General features: G+C 45.7%; 1 protein-coding gene across 3 annotated transcripts; it reads right to left on the reverse strand.

The window, feature by feature from the left end:
- On the reverse strand, positions 1–12,978 carry LOC115129371 (pre-mRNA-processing factor 19-like). 3 transcript variants are annotated; one of them, XM_029659631.2, is made up of 16 exons: positions 7,693–7,887; positions 6,918–7,067; positions 6,678–6,754; positions 6,417–6,558; positions 6,235–6,308; positions 6,051–6,116; positions 5,876–5,917; positions 5,665–5,739; positions 5,488–5,563; positions 5,276–5,385; positions 4,878–5,033; positions 2,084–2,153; positions 1,827–2,000; positions 1,458–1,540; positions 1,214–1,319; positions 1–1,008 (listed from the first exon to the last, which is right to left on the reverse strand). In XM_029659631.2, exons 1-16 carry the CDS (start codon positions 7,709–7,711, stop codon positions 911–913), a joined length of 1,518 nt encoding a protein of 505 aa, XP_029515491.1. In that variant the 5' UTR covers positions 7,712–7,887; the 3' UTR covers positions 1–910. The 3 variants fall into 3 exon arrangements, with proteins under 3 accessions (XP_029515491.1, XP_029515490.1, XP_029515489.1); XM_029659630.2 differs by lacking the exons at positions 1–1,008; positions 1,214–1,319; positions 1,458–1,540; ... (10 more) ...; positions 6,678–6,754; positions 7,693–7,887 and adding exons at positions 8,742–8,984; positions 9,071–9,214; positions 9,306–9,401; ... (5 more) ...; positions 11,872–11,926; positions 12,659–12,978 and having other exon boundaries at positions 6,982–7,067; XM_029659629.2 differs by lacking the exons at positions 1–1,008; positions 1,214–1,319; positions 1,458–1,540; ... (10 more) ...; positions 6,678–6,754; positions 7,693–7,887 and adding exons at positions 8,742–8,984; positions 9,071–9,214; positions 9,306–9,401; ... (5 more) ...; positions 11,872–11,947; positions 12,659–12,978 and having other exon boundaries at positions 6,982–7,067.
- Positions 12,979–20,449: the final 7,471 nt, after the last annotated feature.

A 20,449-nucleotide genomic window follows, 5' to 3' on the forward strand; every position in this document is an offset into this window, starting at 1 on the left:
TGTTTGTACATAAAACACTTCATTTATTGAGGTGTAAAAAGTGTGGAAGATAATTCAAGGGATTAAGTAGCCAGTAGATCCGACCTGCTTGTTTACAGCTGTACTAGGGTCAGACAGCATTTCTGTGTTGTTTAAGACAATGCGGAGCCGGTGCCAGATATGGCTCGGAAAACATCTCAATCCAGGGATGAGAAATGCATTGTACTCTGAATTGTCCCATTATCCCGACTGTTACACCAAGATTGAACGACTGCTACTTCTTACGGAACTGTCCTTTCTGTCCTCATGCTAGGTAGCAGAAGTTACAGCAGCCATTTTGGAATGGCATTGTTAGCCAATCAGCTCCTTTGTTGTTCAACATGAAATACCATTCCAAAATGGCTGCTGTGGCTTCTGTTACTAAAACTAGCCGTGTTCAATCTCTGTGGTGTCTTAATCTACACAAGAATGCTGTCCAACCCTGTAAGCAAGCTGGTCAGATCGCCTGGCTAAGAATGAACACAATACACGGAATTGGCATATACAATGTGACAGAGCTTAGTTAAAAACAAAAATACAATTTCAACAGAAGATTACTGTTGGTCTAACCAGCAAAGGAGAACAGAGATTTGGGGAGTTATTTATGGAGAATAAATGAAGGGGAAACCTAAATACTTCAGCACCTGTTCCTCCACCCACCCTGGGATCCAAAATAACTATAGATCAACAAATGTTTTTTTAAATGCTAAGACCATCAACTGCTGGTAAATGTGACTGAAAATCTCCTGCCTAGGCCAGTCAACCCACTACATTCGGATCACTGGTCCATATTTCTCAAACTCCAAACCCGACTGCAGCAGAGTTAAATTTGTCGCACAGGTCTAGACCTTATCCTCTCTTCCACTTCCTCCATCTGTCTGCCTGTACTAATTTACAGGCTGTAGAACTTAAGGCTTCTGTCCATTCCCGCGGAGGAAAGGAACTGAGCATTGTCTCCAAATGCCACGCCAGTCACCAGGCCAGAGTGATCTGGAAAACGAGGGAAGACAGACATGATTAAAGATGGAAAAAGAGCGACATGAAGGTGACTACTGTAAAATGTGGCATGCCCATATGACACAGCTGTTCCTAACCATGTGTACATATGAATGAGTTGTTATCACTGGTGAGCAATCAAGGTCAGGCGAAGGTTGAATGTGGGTATAAAATGTAAGAGGCTATGAATGTTTCTTACCGCTGAAGTTTAGGACCTCCGACCATTGCTTGCAGATGTACACCCTGATGTCAGATCCACCCACAGCCAAGTACGTACCACTCTGATCAAACACCAGAGACTTAACCTGAGAGAGAGAGAGAAAGGTTCCACTGAAAAACTCCACAAGAAATCACTGTGTTATTCGCAGTAAATTAATTAGCCATATCTGGCCGACAGATGGGGAATACTGTGGCTAGCAGATTGCACGGTCGCTCATTCTCACTTCGTAGTTGTTGTCCAGGGCGATGGTCTTGAAGTTCTTCAGTTTCCTCAGATCCCACAGCTTCACAGAGCTGTCCTGGGCACCTGGAGCAGAGAGAGAGACTGGGTCAGGTCATGAGAAATACACACTGTTTTGTCATTACATTTTAGATTGAATTGATAAACAAAGGGCTTTATTGGCATGGGAAACATGTTTACATTGCCAAAGCAAGTGAAATAGATAAGTGAAATGAACTAATCAGAAATTAACAGCAAACATTACACCTACACGTTTAAAAGGAATAGAGACATTATGGCTGTGTACAGTGTTGTAACAATGTGCAAATAGTTAAGAGTACAATCTATTGGCTCGGTGGTTGGAGAGACTGACCTGTGGCCAGGTAGTATCCGTTCTCAGAGAAGGCGATGGAGGTGACGGGACCGGAGTGGCCGGGGAAGTTGGCCACGTTGGTGCGCTCCTTCAGATCCCAGATCTTGATTTGAGAGTCAGCTGTTCCCGTCCCGAAAATCAGACCGTCAGGGTGGAACTGAGCACAAGTCAGAGCTGGGGAGAAGGGGGGATAAATATGTGACACAGGGAAAACCAGAACCCAGTTTCCGTATTGTGTTGAGTACAAACACACTTACCAACACCAGCAGCCTCATCAGTGACTTTAGTAAGGACTCGGCCAGTTTGGATGTCAGAGAAGGCCCAGTACTGAGAGAGAGAGAGCGAGAGAAAGAGTATTAACGCACACCCAGACGTGCCAACTTTTTAGAGTACCAGACGCATGCGGCAAATTGGAGATTCAAATCGCACGCCTAGCAAGTGCCGAATTGGGGTTCTTTCCCTAGCACAATCGTGCGCGCACTGTTTGTGAGTCTGATCACAATTATAATCAACACTAAAAGCAAAATCATTTTGAAAATAAAAACAAATGATTGGGTCGACACAGACCGCAAACTGGCTACACAAAGCTTAAGTAGGCCACGGCAAAGGGAATCTGACGTGCCAACTTTTTAGAGTACCAGACGTCAGAGTACAATCTATTGGCTCGGTGGTTGGAGAGACTGACCTGTGGCCAGGTAGTATCCGTTCTCAGAGAAGGCGATGGAGGTGACTGTTCACTAGGCCACGGCAAAGGGAATCTGAACGCTGTTCGCTAGAAGAGTCCTCGGTTTCAGCCAATGTAAAGGTGCCTATTGGATTTATTTGTAGCGCATAGATCATTTCAGAGTTTTGAAATTGATAAAATCTCAAATCTAGTGCCAAGGCATTTTAGAAGCATTGCCTCTATAGCTAACACCAGACACTCATTCATTCTTCATCGTGCAGTCTTCTAAACTCCCCACTCCATTAAAACCTCTTGGTGCTAGGGGGCAGTATTTTCATTTTTGGGGAAAAAACGTTCCCGTTTTAAACTGGATAATTTTGTCAGGAAAAGATTCTAGAATATGCATATAATTGACAGCTTTCGATAGAAAACACTAACGTTTCCAAAACTGTAAAGATATTGTCTGTGAGTATAACAGAACTGATGTTGCAGGCGAAAGCCTGAGAAAAATCCAATCCGGAAGTGCCCCAGGTTTTGAAAGCGCTGCGTTCCAATGACTCCCTATTCAGCTGTGAATGTACCATCAACGAGCTTACGCTTTCTGCGTATTCCCCAAGGCGTCTACAGCATTGCGACGTAGTTTTACGCATTTCTGTTGAAGAATAGTCACATGGTGGCTCCGAGAGAGATTCTCGCGTACTCCAATCGGTCCTAGAGAAAAACAAATTGTCTATATTATCGAATAGATATTAGAAAAACACCTTGAGGATGGATTCTAAACAACGTTTGCCATGTTTCTGTCAATATTATGGAGCTAATTTGGAATATTTTTCACGTTGTGGTGGTGACCGCAATTTCGGGGCGATTTCTCAGCCTAACGTGAAGAACAAACGGAGCCGTTTCGCCTACAAAAATAATATTTTGGGAAAAAATGAACTTGGCTATCTACCTGGGAGTCTCGTGAGTGAAAACATCCGAAGTTCATCAAAGGTAAACGATTTAATTTGATTGCAATTCTGATTTCCGTGACAAGGTTGCCTGCTGCTAGCAAGGCTATGATAAACTTACACAAATGCTTGTCTAGGGTAATCAGTGTGATTAACAAAAGGCTAAGCTGTGTCTCAATATATTTCATTTGTGATTTTCATGATTAGGGATATTTATGTCCGCTGCGTTATGCTAATTAGTTTCAGGCGATGATTACGCTCCCGCATGCGGGTTTGGGAGTCACTAGAGGTTAAAGATATATATATATATATTTTACCCCTTTTTATCCACAATTTTGGTGCAATTGTTTTTAGTAGCTACTATCTTGTCTCATCGCTACAACTCCTGTACGGGCTCGGGAGAGACCAAGGTTGAAATTCATGCATCCTCCGATACACAACCAATGTGTCGGAGGAAACATCGTGCACCTGGGAACCTTGGTTAGCGCGCACTGCGCCCGGCCCACCACAGGAGTCGCTGATGTGCGATGAGACAAGGATATCCCTACCGGCCAAACCCCCCCTAACCCGGACGACGCTAGGCCAATTGTGCGTCACCCCACGGACCTCCCGGTCACGGCCGGTTACGACAGAGCCTGGGCGCGAACCCAGAGTCTCTGATGGCACAGCTGGCGCTGCAGTACACCGCCCTTAACCAGTGCACCACCTGGGAGGCCCCAAGATGTTTATATTTGATTATACTTTTGTAATGCCTTTTGTGAAGCAGATCATAATTACAGTTACAGTCTCAGGTTGCGTGATCCTCGCAATGTTAGGTGGAAAATATAACTAATGAGACGCAGAATTAAATGTGTATCACTCACACAAATGAGAACAGTTCTTTTTGCATTTGCATTTCATTTCTTTCACCTGCAAATGCGAGTGAAATGCTGGCACTTTAGAGCCCACTGAATGCCCATTTTAGATTCGCTAACGTTCGCTAAGCTTGAAACAATTAGTGTTTACCTTTCTGCAACACACAGTCAAAAATGGATTTGTCCATGTGTATATGTACAGCTGACAGTCTGCAAACTCAACATCACAACAAACAGGAGGATGGGCGGACATGTCCAATAATTATGTATTAATCATCATGTCCGTTGACACAAACTCGGTACATGTCTGTGTGTTGCATTTCGAAAATCAGGAGGTTAGATTTACCTTATTACAATGTAAAAAATAACAATAATAATAATTAGGCACTATTCATTTCTGCGTACTTTTAACTCTGATCTCGTACCTGCGTACATGGACAGAGAATTGCGTTGGTACGCAAAACGCGTGCATGTTGGCCAGTCTGCACATCCACCAACAGAGGTGCCATCATTTACTATTGACAACAGTACAGCTGGTGCATTCAATACGGTGGGGTCGGGTGCTGGGACAATACGGGGGACTGACCTGGTCCTCGGAGGAGCTAAGCAGGTAGTCTCCGGTGGCGTGAAGTGACAGCCCGGTCACGCTCGCCTCGTGAGCTCTCACCACCTGGACACAGTTGCCCCCGGTAACAGACCACACCCGGATGGTGCTGTCTGGAGAGGCAGAGAACACCACCGACTGGAGAGGAAATAAAGACAGAAAATGTAAATAAATTAAATAGTGTGGAAGGAAATTAGGCAAGTTAGTTGGTGCAGGTTACAAACTAGAACACAGCACATGTTCAACCAGGTACACAGATCAAGTAAACTCCGTTACTTAGAATTTCACTGAATGCCCAATGCTACTTCATACAGAGGTTCTCTTAGATCCTATGTTCTAGAAGTTCCACCCAAGACAGGTGTATAGACACGTATTGTTACCTGGGAGGGGTGGTAGATGACAGAGGTCACCTTCTTGGTGTGACCCTTGAGGGTGGCGATGATCTGCTCCTCCTTCTTATCAAACACAACCACGTTCTTATCAGCCCCCCCTGGCAACACAGAATACAGTCATCATGTACACTGTTTAGATATGCAAGAAAAAGAGATGTGGGGGAGAATTAAAAATATATATTTTTAAAGAGGTTGCTTACCAGTGAGCACTTTGTTAGTATCTGAAGGACAGAGGTCCATACACAGGATTCCTGGGACACTGGCGCTATGAAGACCCTGAGAGATTCAAAAGAACAGACAGTTCAGGGCAACCTTGGATAGTACTCAGCAGCTCAGTCAGTCCAACTACAGGTTATTAGACAGACCGTAGTACTCACAGCGTGGGAAGCCACTTGTCGGTACTTGCTCAGATCCTCAGCCCTGACCAGTTCCTCTGGCACAGTCTTGCCTCTCTGGTTAGGGAGTGAGAAGGGAGGAGTGAGCAAACAAAGGACTACACGAGAGGGTGTATTAAAAGATTGAGTGGTTTGATCATCCATCTGTGCAATCCTACAACGCATTAGACAACTTCCTGAATTAAAATCTGACCTTCTTTCGCTCTGTGGTAAGGACGGTGGCCTTATCTTGGAGCTGAAAACAGAGCAGCAAGAAAGATGTTAATAATCACAATTCAATGAATAACAAATCCATTCCCATATTGGGAGGGTCACAGTAATGAGAACACTAATCACAGGGGATTAGGAGAGGGGAAAAAATATCTTACCTTCTGGATGATCTCTTGGGTCATTCCCACCTGCTCACTAACCTCCATGGGCTCCCCACCTGCACCCTGCGAGAGGTAAACCAACACAGAGAAGACGAGTTAGAAAAGAGAGACAGCATGTATCCTCAGTCTCTGATGGACAGGAATCCTGTTTGATGGATGGGAATCTTGGTCAACCACTCACCCCAGTGGCTGGCTGAGAGGCAGGCATAGCCTGAGGGGCGACCAATCCGGCTTGGGGCTTCAGTGTGGCCAGTGCTGTAGAATGGGAGAATGGGAACAGGTCAGTGAAGGAGAGAAGATGAGGGAGAAAAATAACTTCAGCCTATTGAGAATCGCACCAAGGCTCCCGTGGCTCTCTCTTACCCTCTCTGGCTGCAGTGACCTCCTTGGTGAGACGGGCAATGACTCTGCAGGCTGCGTCATGCTGGTAGAGGGCGTGAGACAGCTCCTGGCGAGTCGTCTGCAGCTGCTGCCTCAGAGTGAAACTGTGGAGCATCACCGCATCCTTGAAAGAGAGAGAGGGGGAAGACATTGAGGGAGAGATTCAACACGACCGAGGAACAGTACTTGGCTGTAACACTGACCACAGTCAGAGCACAAACTCCAGACGATCTAGACACTCACCCACTCATCTTGCAGAGACTTGAGTATGGCAGGAATACTGGTAGCGGAGGCAGCCTTTGGTCGGATAGGATGAGACACTGGGCACAGAAGAAAGGGCAGCAAAAACAATGATTTCAAATAAAAAAACTAAATATTTGAAAACACAACCAACTTAGTTATCCTTAGGCCAAAACTAAAATCAGTTTGATGTGATTGACCCTACACGATTACGTTAACCGTCTACTCCTGCCCTCTGTTTACCTTTAATATCGATAAGTTGCTCCTCGGACAGTGGTTGGCCGTTCATGGGGTCAACGCCATTCTCCGCGATGAACTTCTCGATCAGTCGGCGCTCGAACACCTGGTTGGACACCGGGGACACGCAGGGGTGCTCCGGGACCTCATTGGAAACTGAGTAGGGGAGGAAGATTAAATCAACGTGGCCTCAGAGCATTCCATATTATTCTGTACACTCAAATGTATACTTTAAGTATCGTAGTTTCAAAACGTAATGTTACCAATTTGCAAAACGTAGGATATGCTACGATGTACCTTACGCTAGCTAGGCAGCTAATGCTAACGTTAGCTAACTCTAGGGGTTCAGATTAAAGGGTTAGCTAATATAGTAAGGAGTTGCAAAGTAGCTAAACAGTAGTACGTTGCTGCGAAGTTGCTAAAATGCTTAAGTTGTCCGTGATGAGATTCAAAAACACAACCTTTTGGTTGCTAATACGTTTGCGTATTGAAATGTCAAAACTAACTTAAACTAATTTGAGAGTCCCGGATGTACGTTTACTATGTTACGTCTAGTCTATGAGACTAGTCTGAGTAAGTGGATAGTACAATTTTTAATTTCATGAATAGATCCAATACTTTTACGGTTAACTAATATAGCTAAATAGTAAGCCACCATGAATAATACCATGTTGTGACAGATTACAATCAGCTACAAGCAAACGTTAGCTTCCTAGCGTTGCACACTGTTAGCTAGCCAATGCTAACGTTAGCTATTTATGGAGAAGCATGTTCAACTTACTTGCGCAAACCAAAGACATCTTTCAAGTGCACGTCCCTCCACAGCCAAGCACGAACCGTTGGTGTTACTTTGATGGCAAACTATCTTGAAATGTTTTGCCTAAAAGGCAACTAACGTTATTGTGCCTACTTTATTTTTGGTCCAATGTTGCACGCTGGCGTTTCATTGCCGCTTCAAAAACATTGCATGCTGGGATAGTATCAGTTCTCAAACGCGGGCTCTTCATCGTTTTGTTTTCAGCTCATTCAAACAGTAATATAAAATCACCGCCCCCTACCGTCATTAAACTAGTTTTATTTTCTTCGTCAACATAACATTATTTGACTCGCATACCAATGATACGTTAATAATACACAAGAAAGCATTGGGAAAGTATGATGTGAAAATCATATATTGACACTCTTTCAGATTGATGCCAATAAAGAATAAATACAATGTAAATACCTGGTGAAAATAAGTCATATACTCATATGGATGCCATTTTATAGAAATCACTCAGTTTCTTACTTAACTATATGTTATCTAAAAAAGATACATTGGTTATTATTGTGTTCATTCATTGGATTTAATAGTAGGTAACACATGCAGTTAGCTATGCTTTTAGATTGAGGCCATTCCCTTATCAATCTACTACAAAATCTTCCAATTCCTTATCTTTTCTTTAATCTTGCCTACCATCCTAATGTAACAATATAATTACACACATTACAGTAAATATACAGACATCTATGGTTAAAATGTGTCATCCTGAGGGTTCGAGGTAGGTAGCAGCAAAGTAATTGTCGGGTTGAGTTCTAGGAACATTAACTGTCCAGTTGTACAAATTAATGATATTCCAAATGCAAGATATTGCTCATCTCATGCTTAAAAATAACAATAATGAAATGATCATACATACATCATATGAAGTAATACTCAATACTCAAACAGGAAGGCACTTTTTGAGTATTGAGTATTAGGCACTATAGTGACAAAATTCAGCCATGAACAGTAATATATAATATATATATATATCTCCCTTCACTATTTTCTCTTCTCTCTTTCTTTACCTGTGTTCACTCTTCTTCTCTGTGCTTTTATAAGAAGTTGAGTTTGTCAGAAGTATAGATGCTGCAAGTCTCCGAGGTATCCATGTCCAGTGGAAGTGTGGAAAAGTAGTCTTCTGCTTTCCTCCATCTCTCCTCGACTCCCTCTTTCTTGATCCGGAACTGAAAACAGTCTTCAGATGAGTGGAGGCAGTCGGAGGCGCCAGCGACAGAAAAGGAGATCACCCTCTCACTGCCAGCAGTCTCCTGAGAGAGAGTCAATGATAAAAAGAAAGAATAGAATATACCTGTCTATTGTGAGACAGAATATAGAAATCACAGAATGTATTTACCTCTCTACTGGGATAGTGAGTAGTGGCAGTCTCAACACTAAGTCGGTCTGTCTCCTGCTGTCTCCCAGTCCTCACTGGCTCAGGGGAGGGCTGTGGTGCACTGTCCACTACAAGTGGTGCGCTGTCCACAACAGGAGTGTAACCCTGAAACAGACACACGTAATATAGAAATTAAGAAAGGTAAAAAGAAAAACATAAGACTGAGCCTACATTTACAACTTCACTGTCTACCTACAGAATGTGTAGGTCTGGGGCTCCATATTTTTGGCGTTCCAGTCTGCTGTGAATGACCGTAAAAACCATAGGGCTGGGGGCTGGGCGGACTGTAGTCCTGCAGGCGACAGAAATAAAACAACTATGTAAATATCACAACCACTACACTGAGAAAACCAAACATTAGGAACACATTCCTAATATTGAGTTGTATATTCAGCATAGACACACAGAGGAACACACAGGAAGACAAACATAAACCATCCACAGATAAGCTGTATGTGACCCTTGACCCAATTTAAATATGGAAGGAACTGATGCCTGAGGAAATTGAGACTGGCGCAAAGGACTGGATCTATTTTTACTGACACTCACTTCAGAATGCGATAAGATCATACAGTTGAAATAGATGGACAACATAGTACCATGACAACAGGCTCACAGCATTGCGCACACACAAACCCTGGAATAACCCAACCATATTGCTTCTACCTTCCAAGCTCACACATAACTCTCACTCTACAGCGGTCACCTGGACATTGCCTCTTGGCGGGTTAGCTGTGGGTGTGTGGTGACCTCTTAGGCCATTGATGATCATAGTGAGGCTGCAGTTAGGGTAGCGCTTCATAAACAGGATGAAACCAGCCAAAGTCACAAACATGCCAGAAGGGACGCTGATGGACTTGAGGACCGCTCTCCATCTAGCAGTCTTATCTGGAGAAAAAAAAAAAAAGAATTGGTAGAGCCATAGATACAAAGGGTGTGTGACAGAAAATAAATTAAGGGAAAGGGGGGATACCTAGGCAGTTGCACATCTGAATGCATTCAACCGAAATATGACTTCCGCATATAACCCAACCCCTCTGAATCAGAGAGGAAGAGCTCTGCATCACATAAAGGGAAAAGCTGTTGCTCACACACACACACACACGATCACTGTCTCTCACCGACCACATGGAGAAAAGTAGACGACACCAGGTTGCCGTCCTGATCTCGAATCTCATACATCCCATCATGCTTTGCACTCAGCCTGGTGATGACCACCTCGTTGACAGTCCTATTTCTCCCCAGAGAGATGAGGCCCCAGTACCGGGAGTCCTGATCCACGATATGCCCGTCCCTGATCAGCTGCACGGGGCGGGAGTACCGGGAGTCAAGGGGAACATTGGAGGGGTTGGACGGGTGCAGGGAGGGGGTAAAAATGAGGTGGACATGAGGGACAGGGAGAAACAGGGGAAGGTTTAGCGACTCCTTGAAGAAGCGGGTGACATTGAAGGTGTGCCCTGCACCCACACAGGTGATAATGAGGAGCGAGAAAGAGGGTATGGGAAAGAGTGGAGAGGAATGAGGATGGTGAGGGACATCCAGATGAAAGAAAGAATCAGATCGATACAAGCATTAAGTGTCAGTTTGGACAATTTATCAGACTGCTCTAAAAACTGATATCGCTTTCTCATCTCCATGATATTTTTGATATTTCCATTGCTCACCATTGACAGTGAGTTTGCTGCGGGAGATTACTTTCCCGTTCTCGTCTCTGATGGTGTAGTTTCCCTGGTCTGCCTGGGTCACCCTCTCTGCCACCCAGACCCTCCCGTCCGACCCCAGCCTCCCCCGACCCGCCTCACTGGTCTCGAGGTCTGTCCGGTTCCACAGTACCACCGGCTGGGAATCAGGGGGGGAGCCCCGGGGTGAAAACTCCAGCAGGGAGCCATCTTTAGGGATGTTGTGCTGAAAAGTCTCCCCATAGCCCCGTCTGAAAGTTTTTATACATTCTGAGAAAGGGAGAAAGAGAGAGAGATGACATTGAGTTATAAAATGTTTCAAATGTCATACAATCAATTTCCACAGATATAATGAATCATTATATAATATTATAGAGAAAGAAACATGCAGTAGAAAAAAATAGAGAGAAAGAGGTGGAGAGCGGTAGTCCCTGAGGCTGAGTAGTACCTGAGACAGTAAGGCGAACGGTCTCATCTGTGAATCCAGAGGACAGCTTGATAGAGTAGAGTCCCTGGTCACCGTGTGTGACGTCCTTCAACAGCAATGTCCTGTCTTTGGTCCACTCAAACCGCGGGTCCTTCAACTACAAGACACAATAGCAATGCTTAGCATACAGGAACCCGCTGTACACATGCTGTACACACACTACTGTACCTACATTGTTATTCTCCAGTAGCACTCTTCTTGGTCCTGGAGGGTAGCTGGGGGTAAAGGTCACAATCCTTGACCCTGAGTAGACCGGCAGGCGGAACTCTTGTCCAGAACACACTATCTGGAAGTCTTCATTCCAGCCTGAAAAAGAGAGGGACAAATAGAGGGAGGCAGAATGACATGTAGCACATTGATAGAAAATGAAATGATCCAAATAAAAAAACGTGAATTTTTACAAATCCATGTGTGACTTTGAGGTTTGAAAAACAACCACAGCGATACTGACAAAGAAAAGCTACGGGGAGAGAGAGAGAGATGGGAATCCAATTCTTCCAACATATTACTACTGTAAAGTAAATCACTGGTCGAACAGCCATCTACGACTGGAACCAACAGCTATAATCCTAAAATGGCAACAACAAACAACTCACCCAAAGAGACAGGGATGCTGAGAAGGGCACTCAGTAGGATAGAGAGGTGCATTTTCTGAGGACAGACACAAGACAGCTGTAGAGACACACCCACTGGGTCAGAGTTTAACTGTATAGCAGGTTCTAATGACATCTCACTTGTAATCCTTCAAAAAACAGCCTACTTCATAATCTATGGAAGATTTGTTATACATATTTTAACATAGTGGAATGTGTGTTAGACATAATAGATGTTAGAAAGTGGACAGAAAATTCGTTGCGCAATACAATAGGCTAACAGTACCGTATTCCAACAATTAATCTAGTGCATGATGAACATTTACAGCTAGGCTACAGAAAACAAGAATAGGATTGTCCATGATTCATGGCCCATGAAACATTGTTTCATCGCTGCTCTCCTTTTCCTACAGTTGCAATTTTATCGAAGAACATCACCAAGGTGACTTGGTCCACAGAGCTAGTGGACTACTGTACAGTCAGTTGAACACTACAATTGTCATTCACCCCACTCCTCACAATTACCGAGCCAGCAAACACCGTTCACCATCAATCAACTACACAAGGGGGTGCTAAAAGTCTATCTTTAGAATGTTGCACTGCTAATTTCACACGACCGGTGATGCTGATATTTTTCGCTGATTATTGGCAGAGTATTAGGCGATTATCGACTACATTAAACTAATATACTACGACAAAATATTTTTCAGTAAGCTACTTATCGGAGCAATTTCTTAGAATCAACATTGAATAAAATGCAGATATATTAGATGCCTATATTTGCACTCACCTATGCACGACGGCAAAAATAAACAGTGCTAATATTTTATATTATTGTTTTGCAAGCCCTTGTAGTGAATGAGCCAAGCAGCGTAAACCTAATTAACTGCGTATTCTTTGGAGAGGTTCTTCTTCTCTGGTATAATGGCATTTGCAATAATGGTGGATATGCATGTCGCCACCTACTGTACGCCTGGATAATACGATCCCTAAAAATGGAAAATGCGGTGTAAAAATATTCATACAAACGATCAAAAATCAAATGAAACTAATCAAAATCTATCTGCTTTACTCCCTACACAGCCTCAAAAGGAGCCTGGGAGGTCGTGAGTGAGGTTGTTTCCTATGCTGCTACTTGTTCTTAGGTTAGCGTTCCAGGTCGTCTTTTTAAAATCAGATTTCACACAAGGACTGGAATGTTGCAGTGGCCACTCATTTAATCGCAATCTTCTAATGCGCAGTGCAACTAGAAAATTATGACCTGGAACGCTATCAAGGTGCTGCGCAGATTATCATAAATCACCCCAATTTGCAGATAGTGGGTTTATGAAATTATATACAGCACAGGCAGGAATGTAGCCAACCGGAATGTCTCTACTAGGCTACAGTCTAGGGAAGTTTCAAGGCTCTGTCGACTTTCTGGGCCTTTTCTAATTTGGGAAAAAAGTCGGTCCTCCGCTCTTTCTCCTCTATCCTCTCTCCCCCTGACCCGGAAACAGATGATTGATCGAGGTCGAGCCTCACCCTCTTCAACATATATATCAACAAATTGGAGAGGGCACTAGAACAGTCTGCAGCACCTGGCCTCACCCTACTAGAATCTGAAGTCAAATGTCTACTGTTTGCTGATGATCTGGTGCTTCTGTCCCCAACCAAGGAGGTCCTACAGCAGAACCTAGATCTTCTACACAGATTATGTCAGACCTGGGCCCTGACAGTAAATCTAAAAAAAAAAGTCCAGTTGCCAGGAGCACAAATACAAATTCCATCTATACACCGTTGCCCTAGAGCACACAAAAACCTATACATACTGTACCACGGCCTAAACATCAGCACCACAGGTAACTTCCACGAAGCTGTGAACTATCTGCTATTCCCTAACTTTCCATAACAAAGCCATCACCTACAGAGAAATGAACCTGGAGAAGAGCCCTCTAAGCAAGCTGGTCCTGGGGCACTGTTCACAAACACAAAAAAAATATTGTGAAATACCACAATGTGCAATCACAGCAGCAATTTGTAACCGTTTGCCACAAGAAAAGGGCAACGAGTGAAGAACAAACACCATGGTAAATACAACCTATGTTTAAGTTTTATTTTCCCTTTTGTGCTATAGCTATTTGCACATCATTACAACATTGTATATAGACATAATATAACATTTGAAATGTCTTTATTCTTTTGGAACTTTTGTGAGTGTAATGTTTACTGTTAATGTTTTGTTTAATTCACGTTTGTTTATTATCTATTTCACTTGCTTTGGCAATGTAAACATATGTTTCCCATGCCAATAAAGCCATTTAAATATAAATTGAAATTGAGTGTCAATTTGTAGGTAAGTGAATGGAAGAGTGTCCTCCCCTCCTCCATAGCCACCTTTCAACGAGGATAGCCATGTGGATCCTATACCTGAGTCCTTTGCAGAAGAGTTTTGAAATATCAGCTTTTGTTTTGTCGGAAGACAAACGTATGCACACTTTTAAAAACAATATGCTATTTATCTTTTTATCTATACAATGTCTTGCACAACTAATTTAATGATATGTTATGCATAAATCGCTCTGCCATTTCCTGGTTGCTAAAATTTGAATAGTTAATTTGACAAAACAAGCAAGTATAGTATGTTATAAAGCAGGTGCGTCAAACTCATTCCATTGAGGGCCTCGTGTCCGCGGGTTTTTTTGTTTTTCCTTTCAATTAAGACCTAGACACACAGGTGAGGGGAGTTAGATACTAATTAGTGACCTTAATTAATCAAGTACAAGAGAGGAGCGAAAACCTGCAAACACTCGGCCCTTCGTGGAATAAGTTTGACAGTTGGTGATGCAGTCCGATGATGCTGTGACACACCGCCCCAGACCATGACGGACCCTCCACCTCCAAATCGATCCCACTCCAGCGTACAGGCCTCGGTGTAACTCTCATTCCTTCGATGATAAACGCGAATCCGACCATCACCCCTGGTGAGACAAAACCGCGACTCGTCAGTGAAGAGCACTTTTTGCCAGTTCTGTCTGGTCCAGCAATGGTGGTTTGTGCCCATAGGCGGCTTTGTTGCCGGTGATGTCCGGTGACGACCTGCCTTACAACAGGCCTACAAGCCCTCAGTCAAGCCTCTCTCAGCCTATTGCGGGCAGTCTGAGCACTGATGGAGGGATTGTGTGTTCATGGTGTAACTCGGGCAGTTGTTGTTGCCATCCTGTACCTGTCCCGCAGGTGTGATGTTCGGATGTACCGATCCTTTGCAGGTGTTGTTACACATGGTCTGCCACTGCGAGGATGATCAGCTGTCCATCCCGTCTCCCTGTAGCGCTGTCTTAGGCGTCTCACAGTACGGACATTGCAATTTATTGCCCTGGACACATCTGCAGTCCTCATGCCTCCTTGCAGCATGCCTAAGGCACGTTCACGCAGATGAGCAGAGACCTTGGGCATCTTTTGGTGTTTTTCAGAGTCAGTAGAAAGGCCTCTTTAGTGTCATAAGTTTTCATAACCTTGACCTTAATTGCCAACCGTCTGTAAGCTGTTAGTGTCTTAACGACCGCTTCACAGGTGCATGTTCATTAATTGTTTATGGTTCATTGAACAAGCATGGCAAACAGTGTTAAAGCCTTTACAATGAAGATCTGTGAAGTTATTCGTATTTTTACGAATTATCTTTGAAAGACAGGGTCCTGAAAAAGGGACGTTTCTTTTTTTGCTGAGTTTATTACTGAGTGCCTTATTTATTTATGGATGAGTATAGTTCCGTCTGTACATCATCTCTCTCTCTCTCTTTCAAATACACACGCACACCTCCCATCATCATCTGTCTTTGAAACCCTCAGGGTCAGTTGTTGAATAGGTTGAGGTGTAATATGGCAGAGAATACATGATGCCACAAAGACATTTCAATTTTGTTGACCAAACTTCATCCAACCAACTTCCCCTGGGGTCCCAAGAAGCTTGAGTTGGACGGACCTGAGATGAGCCGTTTTGGAATAAGGTCAGAAGGGGAACTAATATGGGGATCCATAATAAATACAAATATGCAGGTGTTTTATTTTTCACTATCTGTCGTCCCCCTCTACCATGCTTGATAGACATCCTCAGAGTTGAAGGTGAGGGATTTCAACAGTAGGGCATAATCTGATGACACCTACACAACATATCTAATACAGATACACTGCACTTTTAAGACCTGAAGACATACTTAAGTTTAAGTATGTATTTTTGTCCTTATCGCCAGCTGAAGGACCCACGCTACATAAGTAGAACCTATAACTCCTTGACTGTACCAGATGTGATGAAAAAAATATCCTCGTCCCCCTCTACCATGCTTGATAGACATCCTCAAGGTTGAAGGTGAGGGATTTCAACAGCAGGTCACAATCTCATGACACCTACACAGCATATCTAATACAGATACACTGCTCTCTTAACTACTGTCACCCCCCCCCCCCACTACCACCCTCTATCCTGTCTCTGCTTTCATAACTACTATCGCCCCCCCCCCCCCCACCACCACCCTGTCTCTGTTCTCTGATTGCGCTGATAGGGTATGCCATGATTATGGGGAGAAGTACACCCTGCTGGACTTTACTGCCCGGGGCTCTACCTCTCAGCCGGTGGTCCAGTGGAACCACACAAACCCAGGGACCTTCAATGGGGAGGGGGGAGTGTGGAGGGTAGAATGTGGGTGTTACGGGATCTCACTCAGGCCACTATGCCCTCCAAGGCAGTGTCAGGAGGTTGATATCGAGAACGATGCTTAACGTCACAGCTGAGGGAAGATTCTGCCTACAACTTGCTTGTCATTTCCCCTCACCCCATATCATTATTTTTATGATATCCCTCGCTAATGCAATGCGTCTGAATGTCTCTCTCTCAGCACGTAGTACTCTAGGTCTTTTGGTTACTGTGTTCATTGTCATCATTGCTGAGGTGGCTGCATGCTGCTATGTGAAGAAGTGTTGCTGCAAGACGGAGACCCCCAAACTAGACAGCTCTGTTCCTATGCCAGGACAGCCAATGTTTTACCATGATGTAAGCACTACTACAACAAACCAACATGTGTATCAAGGTCTAACAGGAGGATGTTAACTCCCACAATATATTTTGGGGAATATTTAACATTGTGTATGGTTTTCAGGATAACAGTGAACCGTCTGCACCAATTTACCCTAGCCACCCCAGGAAACCAGCTTCACCAGTATGTATATTCTCTCCTCTTTTATTTTGCCCTCTGCTTTATTGAGCGGAGGGTGCATGCCCTGCGTCAGGAGGTTGATTGCTTCGATGGAGATGACAGCTGTTCCCTATTGGCCAGTGATGGGCTGTTCCTGGGGGACGATGCTGGTAGCGGGGCTACCAGGCTGACAGGCCAGCAGTGGGGCTTCATCGCCCCCAGCGGCTCGAGAGGCTATGAGGGGCCTCCTCACCCGGGTAGCCACTGCACTGCACATCAAACTGCTGGACAGTGGTGACTCCATCTGTCCCCATCTCTACTGGTGGACAGTGGTGACTCCATCTGTCCCCATCTCTACTGGTGGACAGTGGTGACTCCATCTGTCCCCATCTCTACTGCTGAACAGTGGTGACTCCATCTGTCCCCATCTCTACTGGTGGACAGTGGTGACTCCATCTGTCCCCATCTCTACTGCTGGACAGTGGTGACTCCATCTGTCCCCATCTCCATCTTTCCTAGCCACCGTGCTTCTACACCTGCATTGCTTGCTGTTTGGGGTTTTAGGCTGGGTTTCTGTACAGCACTTTGAGATATCAGCTGATGTACGAAGGGCTATAAAAATAAATTTGATTTGATAAACAGAGTCCAGTCTCTGTAAGACGGAGGAGATGCATGCATATACAACAAGTCACCATAATCAATTACAGAGAGAAAAGTGGCCTGAACAAGCTTCTTTCTAGCGATAAGCCAGAAGCAAGCCTTATTACGAAAATAAAAACCCAATTTCAGTTTAAGCTTTGTCACAAGGTTATCCACATGAACTTTAAAGGACAACTTGTTATCCAACCAAATACCTAGGTATTTATTTTGCTGTTCCAAAAAGAGACCGATTCTGGACCTCCGCAACCTCAATGGGTACTTGAAGGTACTGAGGTTCCACATGCTGTCCCCAGCCCGCGTGTTGCAGGCCATGTCTAGGGACCAGTGGTTTGTGACGCTGTACCTGAAGGATGCGTACTTCTACGTTCCTGTTCACCCAGCTCATTGGCAGTACCTCCGATTCGCTTTTGAAGGGAGGGCTTACGAATTCATGGTTCTTCCCTTCGGCCGCTCCTTGGCACCCCGCATTTTCACAAAGGACACTTTGTCCTAGCACCTCCCACGTCCCGAGGGTTGTTGATCCTCAATTACCTGGATGATTAGCTGATTTGTGCCCCTCTCAGGACCCAGGCCCTCTCAGACAGAGACATTCTCCTGACCCACATTGGCGGGCTGGGCATTACAATAAACGTCAAGAGTCGTCTGACGCCCACCCAGAGGGTGGCCTTCATTGGCATGGAATTGGACTCGGTCTTCATGAGAGCACGCCTGGCCACCAGAAGCGTTCAGGCATTTTTATCTTGCTTCAACCACTTTTGTCAGGGGTACGTGGTATCTGCCCTAACCTGCCAACACCTGTTGGGCTTGCTGACGGCAGCCTCATTGTTGATTCCCCTGGGCCTGCTCACTCTCCGGCCTCTTCAATGGTGGTTCAACTCCCACCGGCTGCACCCAAAGCGCCACCGTCACAGCCAGCTGCGGGTGACCACATAGTGCCTCAGGGCATTGTTGAGGTGGCGCTGTCACTCCTTTCCCTCATGTGGGGTGGAGATGCTGAGGATGTGCCTCCGGGAGCTGGTCAGCACAGACGCCTCCCAAATCGGCTGGGGGGGTGTGACCAAGGGCAGGTCGGCCAGCGGCTGTTGGCTTCCATCTTGGAGCGGCAAGCACATCAATACACTAGAGCTCCGAGCTGTACTGCTGGCCCTGCAGTCTTTCCTTCCACATCTGAAGGGAAGACATGTCCTGGTCAGAACGGACAACATCACAGTGGTGGCTTACATCAACCATCAGGGTGGACTGAGGTACCACCGCCTCCATCTTATGGCACGGGAGCTACTTCTCTGGGCTCAGGGACGTCTAGCATCTCTACGTGCAGCGCACGTACCTGGCATCCTGAATGTGGTAGCGGATATGCTCTTGAGGGAGGACCCACAACTTTGGGACTGGAGCCTCCATCCTCAGGTGGTGCAGCACCTGTGGGACAAGTTCAGGAGGGTGCAGCTGGACCCGTTTACCTCCCTGGACACCCCTACCCCCTGTGGTACTCCATGTCAGATCCATCAGGGCCTCTGGGCTTGGATGCTCTGACTCACGATTGGCCAGGCTGGTGCTTTACACATTCCCCCCTTTTCCCCTGATCCAGGCTGTTCTGGACAGGACCAGGATGGCAGAGCATCGTCTGCTTCTGGTGGGCCCATACTGGCCCAGACGATCCTGGTTCAGCCTTCTCCTTGTGCCTGTTGTCTGGGACACTGTGGCAACTTCCCCTGAGACCGGACCTGCTGTCTCAGGCCGGGGGAACTCTGTGGCATCCGAGGCCGCACTGCCTCAGTCTGTGGGCTTGGCCACTGAACGGCACCAATGGTCCATGCTAGGACTACTACAGGAGGGTGTAATGAACACCATGCAGAGCGCAAGGGCACCGGCTACAACCACGGCATACCAGTTGCGCTGGCGGTTGTTCTGCTCTTGGTGCACTGGAATTGAGGTGGTGCCCAAGTCATGCGGGGTGTCCTCCAATACTTGCGGTCTCGCTTGGATGAAGGTCTCGCTTGGATGAGGGCTTAACAGCCTCTACACTGAGAGGGTATTTGGCCGCTATATCTCCCTGCCATATGGGGTGGATGGACAGGCCAGTGCTCTCCAGGTTTATGACGGGGTTTCGTCGCCTGCGTCCAGCTAGGATCCGCACATGGGCGAGCTGGAATCTGGATGTGGTCTTGCCAGCTTTGGGAAAGTCGCCTTTCGAACTGTTGGAGTCTGCCTCCCTGAAACACCTCTGGCTTTCTTGGTAGCGATTACTTCCATGAAGAGGGTGGGTGAGCTCCATGCTTTTTCGGTAAGTTCTGAGTGCTCCCGGATGGACCCCGGGGGGAGGAGTATATCTCTCCTCCCCAACCCTTCATTTCTCCCGACGGTTCTGTCAGACAGCCATGTGAACATCTCTTTTATTCTGTCTGCTTATGACCCCCCCCCAGCAGTGGTGGGGGATTCTGGGCCTCCCTCCAGCATTCTGTGCTCTGTGAGGGTCCTGACTGCCTATGTGGAGCGGACACGGGCAGTGAGAAAAACAGACCAGCTCTTTGTCTGCTATGGTGAGAGAGTCCTGGGGGCTGGGATATCAAAGCAGAGGCTCTCTCACTGGATCGTGGACACAATTACGACAGCATACTTCATATGGCTGGCAGGCCAGTGCTGGGATCTGTGGTGGCACATTCAACACGTGGTGTGCCCGCGTCCTGGGCTCTACTGAGAGGAGTGCCTAGCTGATTTCTGTGCTGCGGCCAGCTGGGCTTCCTCTTGCACCTTTGC

Source organism: Oncorhynchus nerka, linkage group LG5 (assembly GCF_034236695.1).
Source record: "Oncorhynchus nerka isolate Pitt River linkage group LG5, Oner_Uvic_2.0, whole genome shotgun sequence".
Classification (NCBI taxonomy): Eukaryota; Metazoa; Chordata; class Actinopteri; order Salmoniformes; family Salmonidae; genus Oncorhynchus; species Oncorhynchus nerka.

Excerpts from the sequence above, each read along its gene's own strand:
- LOC115129371 (XM_029659630.2), bottom strand. The coding sequence starts at position 11,923 with ATGCACCTCTCTATCCTACTGAGTGCCCTTCTCAGCATCCCTGTCTCT. Across the intron at positions 11,059-11,236 it reads CGTTCGCCTTACTGTCTCAG|AATGTATAAAAACTTTCAGA; the intron begins GTACTACTCAGC and ends TCCCTTTCTCAG. Across the intron at positions 8,985-9,070 it reads CTCACTATCCCAGTAGAGAG|GAGACTGCTGGCAGTGAGAG; the intron begins GTAAATACATTC and ends ACTCTCTCTCAG.